Source organism: Pseudophryne corroboree, chromosome 4, assembly GCF_028390025.1.
Source record: "Pseudophryne corroboree isolate aPseCor3 chromosome 4, aPseCor3.hap2, whole genome shotgun sequence".
NCBI classification, from domain to species: domain Eukaryota; kingdom Metazoa; phylum Chordata; class Amphibia; order Anura; family Myobatrachidae; genus Pseudophryne; species Pseudophryne corroboree.
Genome location: NC_086447.1, coordinates 870,183,290 through 870,193,987, shown reverse-complemented (window position 1 = coordinate 870,193,987; position 10,698 = coordinate 870,183,290). Strand labels below are relative to the sequence as shown.

General features: G+C 50.9%; 1 protein-coding gene across 1 annotated transcript in view; it reads left to right on the top strand.

Annotated features, from left to right (window-relative positions):
* Positions 1–797: 797 nt before the first annotated feature.
* The window catches only part of LOC134911017 (formin-2-like), a 110,188-nt gene continuing 100,287 nt past the window's right edge, over positions 798–10,698 (top strand). The window contains exons 1-3 of the mRNA XM_063919410.1: positions 798–806; positions 1,048–1,946; positions 2,722–2,795. Coding sequence (XP_063775480.1) covers positions 798–806; positions 1,048–1,946; positions 2,722–2,795 — 982 coding nt within the window. The remainder of the gene's footprint in view (positions 807–1,047; positions 1,947–2,721; positions 2,796–10,698) is intronic.

Genomic DNA, 10,698 nt, shown 5'->3' with positions numbered 1-10,698 from the left:
TGAAACCCCTGGCATCGAGCGTGACACCCAGTGCATGAAACCCCTGGCAACGAGAGTGACACCCAGTGCATGAAAACCCTAGCAGCAAGCAGATAATTTAAAAGTAGGGTGTAAGGTTTTTTTCTGGAATGCCACACCTATTTTACTGCAGTCATGCCCATTTTAACGATGTCAAGACGCGCAAAATTGGGTTTATGTGTATGGGGCGGCGCAAGTTTTAATGTCGGGGGGGGGGGGGGGGAGCGCATTTTTTGGATGCTTGCACTGGGAGCCAAATTGTCTAGAAACAGCACTGACTAATGTTTCTAGGTGCCTAAATCTTAAGGTTTAAGCCAGTGGTTTCCAAACTTTTTTGAATCACGGCGCAATAGAATATCAGAATTTTCTCACGGCACCCCTAAACCAAAAATTTCTTATAGAGAAATTTAGAAAGAAATATTACATTAAGTAGATCGCGTTTATATATCATCCTTAGAATCAGTTGTGTGGTGAGGGACAAGATTTGCTTCTGTTTGGCCACATATTTTATGACTGGCAGCCACCAGCACTAGTTTTGACAATTATATTGACCATGAATCATTTAAATTGGTCCTGGACCACCAACCCAGGGCACGCCTGCAAGTGTCCCGACTCCCGAGGCACCCCAGGGAGCCACGGCACACAGTTTGGGAACTTCTGGGTTAAACTGTCACACTCCCTAGCAACCAGCACCATGGACACACAAGACGTCCGCCCGGCGTCTTCCAAACACTCCCACCAATGGCTGTCCCAGAATGAGTGTAGCCGGATGTAGTAAGATGGCTGCTGTAGGATGTGAAGGCACCAACCAGCATGGGTGTAGATAGATGACGGGCGCAGCGCCGATGACGTAGCGGCGTCAGATGCGTGCGCTGCAACATTAGAGTTTGGTGTCGAGTACATTCCCTTCCCGAATAGCCCGTTCGCCGCGGCTAGTGACCCGGTGCTCGCCATGTACCGGACCCCGATGCGGCGCGGCCAGTCCCCGGACATCCCACCCTTAATGAGCTGCGACAGGACCCGTAGCAGGTCACGGAGCTGGTCCCGGGGCTGCTCGCCGTCCAGGCCGCACCGCTCTCCGGTCAGGCGCGGCCGCTCCCGTTCGCCGGTCAGGCGCGCACGCTCCCGTTCTCCGGTCAGGCGCGGCCGCTCCCGTTCTCCGGTCAGACGCGGCCGCTCCCGTTCTCCGGTCAGGCGCGGCCGCTCCCGTTCTCCGGTCAGGCGCGGCCGCTCCCGTTCCAGGTCCCGCGGGCGCTCCCGCTCCAGGCCCTCACCGGAGCACCGCTCAAAGTCCCTGCACCGACGCTCCCCCTATACGTCTGGCCGCTCTCGCTCCAGGCCCTGCCGTTCCCCGTCCCCCCGCCACCACCCAACCACCCCACGCCGCTCTCCACGCCGCTCTCCATCCCCCCCACGCCGCTCTCCATCCCCCCGCCACCGCACAACGACGTCACGTCGCTCTCCATCCCCCCGCCACCGACAAACGACCTCACGTCGCTCTCCATCCCCCCGCCACCCCCCAACGACCCCACGTCGCTCTCCATCCCCCCACCACCGCCCAACGACCTCACGTCGCTCTCCATCCCCCCGCCACCCCCCAACGACCTCACGTCGCTCTCCATCCCCCCGCCACCCCCCAACGACCTCACGTCGCTCTCCATCCCCCCGCCACCCCCCAACGACCTCACGTCGCTCTCCATCCCCCCGCCACCCCCCAACGACCCCACGTCGCTCTCCATCCCCCCACCACCGCCCAACGACCTCACGTCGCTCTCCATCCCCCCGCCACCCCCCAACGACCCCACGTCGCTCCCCCGCCCTCCCGTGACCACTCTACGACTCCTCGCCGATCCCCGTCACCCCGGTACTCTGACCGGAACCGCTCCCCACCGAGTTCCCGGCAGCATGAGAGCAGCAGCAGAGAGCAGGTGAGGGCCACGCCTATGCAGTACTGAGTTGCCACGCCCACACAGATTAATTGGAGCCTTTTGTCATGTTCCTCCCGCTTGACTCCACAGCCCTTGACTACCTCACACCTTGTCACATGCTCCCTTCTTCTGTGGTCAAGTTTGCCAACCACTTCAGTCATGGGCCTGTCTCATTGCCTTCTTCCTCTCATATACGTGTGCCCGCCTTATCCCTCTTGTTCCCACCTACCTCTTGTTCATGGTTGACAACCCTAAAACCAGTCCACTGCCCAGTTATGGCCATACATCATTTCCCCGTACCCTAGTCAAATGTCCACCATGTTGCCTGACCCCTCCAATAGCCAAGTGTCTATCTTGTTACCTGTGACCCAATGCCCTCTACCATAGCCACATGCCCACCCCATTACCTAACCTCACTTCCCCGCTCAGTCCATTGCTTAATAACAGATCCAATCACCAATTCATTCCACCCCTAGCTAAGGGCCTGTCTCATAACCTCCCCATCCTATAAATAAATGGGCCGCTCTGTCGCCTGACCCCATCAATACTCCATCTTGTAATCAGACTTGTCTCGTCACCTGCCCTTTCCCATAGTCACAGATCTGCTTCATCACCTGTCCTCCAGTCTGAGCTATGTACTGTCCTGCCACTAGACATACCTACTCCATTTTAGACCCTCCCCACACTGCTCCAGTTACAGGCCCACCCTCTCCTGCAGACACCTGTATTGTTTTTGTATCATCAGGTATTTTCTGACTTTTTTTTTCCTCCACAGCGTCGCCACTCACCCAGTTACAATGCAGCCAGTGACCGCCGCTCCCCTGAACACCCTCTGGCCAGTGCTGACAGGTACAATACCCTACATCGCATGAAAATTAAAAGCTGTTGCAGAAGAGAAATGTTGATACATGTTAAGGAAGGTCAGCCATTCAGAGAACAAGGGTGTTATTCAATTTGTCCTGAGGGTGGCGGGTGATAAGTTTCGCCGCCGGGGGCTATTTAATTGGCCCCGATAAGCCGGCGCGTGCCGCGGCTTATCGGGGGTTTTGCTACACCTGCCTCCGGCAGGCGAATCAAAATGCCCGATAACAGCCCCATTTTCATCCGAAAACGGGGCTATTTCACCCGAAAACACACAGGTTTCACTGAACCAGTTTGTTTACGGACGGAAAATAAAAAGCTTTTACCGGCCGAGCAAATTAAATATCCCGACCGCAGCAGCCAAAGAAACATCAGGGTTTTTTACTCCCGATGTCTCTTTGGGCCAAATTGAATATTCCCCCCCCCCCCCCCCCCCCCCCAGTGTCTAGGTGACTTCTTGAAGTACATTTGGACTTCCACTTACAACCCCTACTGTTTCTGCACTGGAGTAGTAAGGTGACTAATATTAAAGGTACAACATTTCCACAGTGCCCTGGTTGCGAAAGTGTTAAATGGCATGATTGGCTGTAGATATCATTTTGGAGTCTTCCATTTTGTTGGCTCCTGTTCAGGACCCCTTTAATGTGGATGCACTACAAAATGCAATTTATGTTCAGATCATGTCCTGTTGTGGTGGATGTACTCAGCTTGGCCACTGTTCTGGCTCAGTCACCTGCTTGTACTTGGCTTGGTCCTCCAGCAATAGTGTGTGGTCGGCCATTCGATTTAAACTTTGTACTACTGTGTGATGCAATCGTCTGCCAGGGCTACATATTCATATACCTTTGGTAACAATGTGCCTCAACTAGTGTTCATACTAGGATTTTTTTAGGGCAGGGTGCTGATCATTGAGGAGGGCACATTTTCATTTTGAAGTGCACATTTTTGATGTGACTCTTTGCGCACAAAGCATAGCGCATATGCTTATAGTTTTTATACATATTTCTCTAACGTCCTAGTGGATGCTGGGGACTCCGTCAGGACCATGGGGATTAGCGGCTCCGCAGGAGACAGGGCACAAAAATAAAGCTTTAGGATCAGGTGGTGTGCACTGGCTCCTCCCCCTATGACCCTCCTCCAAGCCTCAGTTAGGTTTTTGTGCCCGTCCGAGCAGGGTGCAATCTAGGTGGCTCTCCTAAAGAGCTGCTTAGAAAAAGTTTTTAGGTTTTTTATTTTCAGTGAGTCCTGCTGGCAACAGGCTCACTGCATCGAGGGACTTAGGGGAGAGAAGTCAACTCACCTGCGTGCAGGATGGATTGGCTTCTTAGGCTACTGGACACCATTAGCTCCAGAGGGATCGAACACAGGCCCAGCCATGGAGTCCGGTCCCGGAGCCGCGCCGCCGACCCCCCTTGCAGATGCCGAAGATGGAAGAGGTCCAGAAGCAGGCGGCAGAAGACTTTTCAGTCTTCCTGAGGTAGCGCACAGCACTGCAGCTGTGCGCCATTGTTGTCAGCACACTTCACACAGCGGTCACGGAGGGTGCAGGGCGCTGGGGGGGCGCCCTGGGCAGCAATGTATAATACCTTTTTATGGCTAAAAAATACATCACATATAGCCCTTGAGGCTATATGGATGTATTTAACCCCTGCCAGATCTCACAAACTCCGGAGAAGAGCCCGCCGAAATAGGGGGCGGGGCTTATTCTCCTCAGCACACAGCGCCATTTTCCTGCTCAGCTCCGCTGTGAGGAAGGCTCCCAGGACTCTCCCCTGCACTGCACTACAGAAACAGGGTAAAACAGAGAGGGGGGGCACTTTTTTTGGCGATATTACTATATTTAAGCTGCTATAAGGATACAACACTTATATAGGGTTGTTCCCATATATATTATAGCGCTTGGGTGTGTGCTGGCAAACTCTCCCTCTGTCTCCCCAAAGGGCTAGTGGGGTCCTGTCTTCAATAGAGCATTCCCTGTGTCTGCTGTGTGTCGGTACGTGTGTGTCGACATGTATGAGGACGATGTTTGTGTGGAGGCAGAGCAATTGCCGGTAATGGTGATGTCACCCCCCAGGGAGTCGACACCGGAATGGATGGCTTTGTTTATGGAATTACGTGATAATGTCAGCACATTACAAAAATCAGTTGACGACATGAGACGGCCGGAAAACCAGTTAGTACCTGCCCAGGCGTCTCAGACACCGTCAGGGGCTGTAAAACGCCCTTTACCTCAGTCGGTCGACACAGACCCAGACCCAGACACGGACACTGAATCTAGTGTCGACGGTGAAGAAACAAACGTATTTTCCAGTAGGGCCACACGTTATATGATCACGGCAATGAAGGAGGCTTTGCATATCTCTGATACTACAAGTACCACAAAAAGGGGTATTATGTGGGGGGTGAAAAAACTACCTGTAGTTTTTCCTGAATCAGAGGAATTGAATGATGTATGTGATGAAGCGTGGGTTAACCCAGATAGAAAAGTGCTAATTTCAAAAAAGTTATTGGCATTATACCCTTTCCCGCCAGAGGTTAGGGCGCGCTGGGAAACACCCCCTAAGGTGGATAAGGCGCTCACACGCTTATCAAAACAAGTGGCGTTACCATCTCCTGATACGGCCGCCCTCAAGGATCCAGCTGATAGGAGGCTGGAAACTACCCTAAAAAGTATATACACACATACTGGTGTTATACTGCGACCAGCCATCGCCTCAGCCTGGATGTGCAGTGCTGGGGTGGTCTGGTCGGATTCCCTGACTGAAAATATTGATACCCTGGATAGGGACAGTATTTTACAGACTTTAGAGCAATTAAAGGATGCTTTTCTTTATATGCAAGATGCTCAGAGGGATATTTGCACTCTGGCATCGAGAGTAAGTGCGATGTCCATATCTGCCAGAAGAAGTTTATGGACACGACAGTGGTCAGGTGATGCGGATTCCAAACGGCATATGGAAGTATTGCCGTATAAAGGGGAGGAATTATTTGGCGTCGGTCTATCGGATTTGGTGGCCACGGCAACTGCCGGGAAATCCACCTTTTTACCTCAGACCCCCTCCCAACAGAAAAAGACATAGTCTTTTCAGCCGCAGTCCTTTCGGTCCTATAAGAAGCGGGCAAAAGGACAGTCATATCTGCCCCGAGGCAGAGGAAAGGGTAAGAGAGGGCAGCAAGCAGCTCCTTCCCAGGAACAGAAGCCCTCCGCGGGTTCTGCAAAGCCCTCAGCATGACGCTGGGGCTTTACAAGCGGACTCAGGAACGGTGGGGGGTCGACTCAAGAATTTCAGCGCGCAGTGGGCTTGCTCACAGGTGGACCCCTGGATCCTGCAGGTAGTATCTCAGGGTTACAGGTTGGAATTCGAGAAGTCTCCCCCTCGCCGGTTCCTAAAAGTCTGCTTTGCCAACGTCTCCCTCAGACAGGGCGACGGTATTGGAAGCCATTCACAAGCTGTTTTCTCAGCAGGTGATAGTCAAGGTACCCCTCCTACAACAGGAAAAGGGGTATTACTCCACGCTATTTGTGGTACCGAAGCCGGACGGCTCGGTAAGACCTATTCTAAATCTGAAATCTTTGAACCTGTACATACAAAAATTCAAGTTCAAGATGGAATCACTCAGAGCAGTGATAGCGAATCTGGAAGAAGGGGACTTTATGGTGTCCCTGGACATAAAAGATGCTTACCTGCATGTCCCAATTTGCCCTTCACATCAAGGGTACCTCAGGTTCGTGGTGCAAAACTGTCATTATCAGTTTCAGACGCTGCCGTTTGGATTGTCCACGGCACCTCGGGTCTTTACCAAGGTAATGGCCGAAATGATGATTCTTCTGCGAAGAAGAGGCGTATTAATTATCCCTTACTTGGACGATCTCCTGATAAGGGCAAGGTCCAGAGAACAGCTGGAGGACGGAGTAGCACTAACCCAAGTAGTGCTGCAACAACACGGGTGGATTCTGAATTTTCCAAAATCTCAGTTGACCCCGACAACACGTCTGCTGTTCCTGGGAATGATTCTGGACACGGTTCAGAAAAAGGTGTTTCTTCCGGAGGAGAAAGCCAAGGAGTTATCCGAACTTGTCAGGAACCTCCTAAAACCAGGAAAAGTGTCTGTGCATCAATGCACAAGAGTCCTGGGAAAGATGGTGGCTTCTTACGAAGCAATCCCATTCGGCAGATTCCACGCACGAACTTTTCAGTGGGATCTGCTGGACAAATGGTCCGGATCGCATCTGCAGATGCATCAGCGGATAACCTTATCGCCACGGACAAGGGTGTCTCTTCTGTGGTGGTTGCAGAGTGCTCATCTGTTAGAAGGCCGCAGATTCGGCATACAGGACTGGGTCCTGGTGACCACGGATGCCAGTCTGAGAGGCTGGGGAGCGGTCACACAGGGAAGAAACTTCCAGGGAGTATGGTCAAGCCTGGAGATGTCTCTTCACATAAATATACTGGAGCTAAGAGCGATTTACAATGCTCCTAAGCCTGGCAAAACCCCTGCTTCAGGGTCAGCCGGTGTTGATCCAGTCGGACAACATCACGGCAGTCGCCCACGTAAACAAACAGGGCGGCACAAGAAGCAGGAGAGCAATGGCAGAAGCTGCAAGGATTCTTCGCTGGTCGGAAGATCATGTGATAGCACTGTCAGCAGTGTTCATTCCGGGAGTGGACAACTGGGAAGCAGACTTCCTCAGCAGACACGATCTACACCCGGGAGAGTGGGGACTTCATCCAGAAGTCTTCCACATGATTGTGAACCGTTGGGAAAAACCAAAGGTGGATATGATGGCGTCTCGCCTCAACAAAAAACTGGACAGGTATTGCGCCAGGTCAAGAGACCCTCAGGCAATAGCTGTGGACGCTCTGGTAACACCGTGGGTGTTCCAGTCAGTGTATGTGTTTCCTCCTCTGCCTCTCATACCCAAAGTACTGAGAATTATACGGCAAAGGGGAGTAAGAACGATACTCGTGGCTCCCGATTGGCCAAGAAGAACTTGGTACCCGGAACTTCAGGAGATGCTCACGGAAAATCCGTGGCCTCTACCTCTAAGACGGGACCTGATTCAGCAGGGACCGTGTCTATTCCAAGACTTACCGCGGCTGCGTTTGACGGCGTGGCGGTTGAACGCCGAATTCTAAGGGAAAAAGGCATTCCAGAAGAGGTCATTCCTACACTGGTTAAAGCCAGGAAGGAGGTGACTGCACAACATTATCACCGCATTTGGAGAAAATATGTTGCGTGGTGTGAGGCCAGGAAGGCCCCCACGGAGGAATTTCAATTGGGTCGATTCCTACATTTCCTGCAAACAGGATTGTCTATGGGCCTCAAATTGGGGTCCATTAAGGTTCAAATTTCGGCCCTGTCGATTTTCTTCCAGAAAGAATTGGCTTCAGTTCCTGAAGTCCAGACTTTTGTAAAAGGAGTACTACATATACAGCCCCCGGTTGTGCCCCCAGTGGCTCCGTGGGACCTTAATGTAGTTTTGGATTTTCTCAAATCCCATTGGTTTGAGCCACTCAAATCGGCGGATTTGAAATATCTTACATGGAAAGTAACCATGCTACTGGCCCTGGCTTCAGCCAGGAGAGTGTCAGAATTGGCGGCTTTATCGTATAAAAGCCCATATCTGATTTTCCATTCGGACAGGGCAGAACTGCGGACGCGTCCTCATTTTCTGCCTAAGGTGGTGTCAGCGTTTCACCTGAACCAGCCTATTGTGGTGCCTGCGGCTACTAGCGATTTGGAGGATTCCAAGTTTCTGGACGTTGTCAGGGCATTGAAAATATATATTTCAAGGACGGCTGGAGTCAGAAAATCTGACTCGCTGTTTATACTGTATGCACCCAACAAGCTGGGTGCTCCTGCTTCTAAGCAGACGATTGCTCGTTGGATTTGTAGTACAATTCAACTTGCACATTCTGTGGCAGGCCTGCCACAGCCTAAATCTGTCAAGGCCCATTCCACAAGGAAGGTGGGCTCATCCTGGGCGGCTGCCCGAGGGGTCTCGGCATTACAACTCTGCCGAGCAGCTACGTGGTCGGGGGAGAACACGTTTGTAAAATTCTACAAATTTGATACCCTGGCTAAAGAGGACCTGGAGTTCTCTCATTCGGTGCTGCAGAGTCATCCGCACTCTCCCGCCCGTTTGGGAGCTTTGGTATAATCCCCATGGTCCTGACGGAGTCCCCAGCATCCACTAGGACGTTAGAGAAAATAAGATTTTACTTACCGATAAATCTATTTCTCGTAGTCCGTAGTGGATGCTGGGCGCCCATCCCAAGTGCGGATTGTCTGCAATACTTGTACATAGTTATTGTTACAAAAAAATCGGGTTGTTCTTGTTGTGAGCCGTCTGTTCAGAGGCTCCTACGTTGTCATACTGTTAACTGGGTTCAGATCACAAGTTGTACGGTGTGATTGGTGTGGCTGGTATGAGTCTTACCCGGGATTCAAAATCCTTCCTTATTGTGTACGCTCGTCCGGGCACAGTATCCTAACTGAGGCTTGGAGGAGGGTCATAGGGGGAGGAGCCAGTGCACACCACCTGATCCTAAAGCTTTATTTTTGTGCCCTGTCTCCTGCGGAGCCGCTAATCCCCATGGTCCTGACGGAGTCCCCAGCATCCACTACGGACTACGAGAAATAGATTTATCGGTAAGTAAAATCTTATTATTTTCCTCTTAATGTATCATTTACCCCTACATACACATAGGACACCCATGTAACACCCAACATCTGTACTGAGAAAAATACTATATATGTCCAGTCTTCTTGAAAGAACGGCTACAGCAGAGCTGGCCAAACCAGTCCTCGAGATCTACCAGCGGTTCACATTTTCCAGGCCACCTAGCTAGTGCACAGGTGTAGTCATTACTAATTAAGATGTGCTGCATTCATTCCTAACTGACAATTCTACAGATCTCCAGGAGGCCTGGAAAACATGAACTGTTGGTAGATCTCGAGGACCGGTTTGGCCAGCCCTGGGCTACAGCATATAAATAAGTGGATAATAATAAATGTCTCCTCCGGTGCTGAAGTAGCTATAATCGTTATGTGTTATAAAACAGAAAAGTTAAGCAGAGAGTTAAAATTTACAGTATATGTACAAAAAAAAAAAAAAAAATAAGTGTTCTTCTATTAGGGAAATAGTTTAAGCAGTACATTCTCACTGCTTACCCTGTTCTTTCCGGTATCCGTTCACATGGTCGACCATGTTATGGTCGACAGTCAATAGGTCGACATTGACATGGTTGACATGGACAAATGGTCGACATTGACATGGACAAATGGTCGACACATGAAATGTCGACGTGGGTTTTTGTTTTTCCTTTTTCTTTTGGGGAACTTTTCCATACTTTACGATCCATGTGGACTACGATTGGAACGGTAATCTGTGGCGAGCGAAGCGTTAGCCAAGTGAATTCACCATGCCCGAAGCGGTGCACTAATTGGGGTTCCCAGTCACTTTACGCAAAAAACGACACCAAAAAAAGTTTAAAAACCCCATGTCGACCTTTTCATGTGTCGACCATGTGTCCATGTCGACCATGTCAATGTCGACCAATAGTGGTCGACCTAATGACTGTTGACCATAACATGGTCAACAATTCATACCGGAACTGTTCTTTCCCTCTATCAGAGTGCTGTGCTATGCCATTTACAGTGCCTCCTCTTCCATCCATTTCATTAAGGATATAAATTGTTTCCAATTTCAGAGGTACGCAAGGAGTAGACAACTATATTGTAACATGCACTCTGACTGTTGCATTCTGTATACAAGGGGAGATTTATGATCATGCAGGGTGCGCTGGAAAAGGGCAGGGTGCTTTTTCACATCTCAAAAATGGGTAAGGTGCAGCACCCTGCTGAAACGGCGTAGAAGGAACACTAC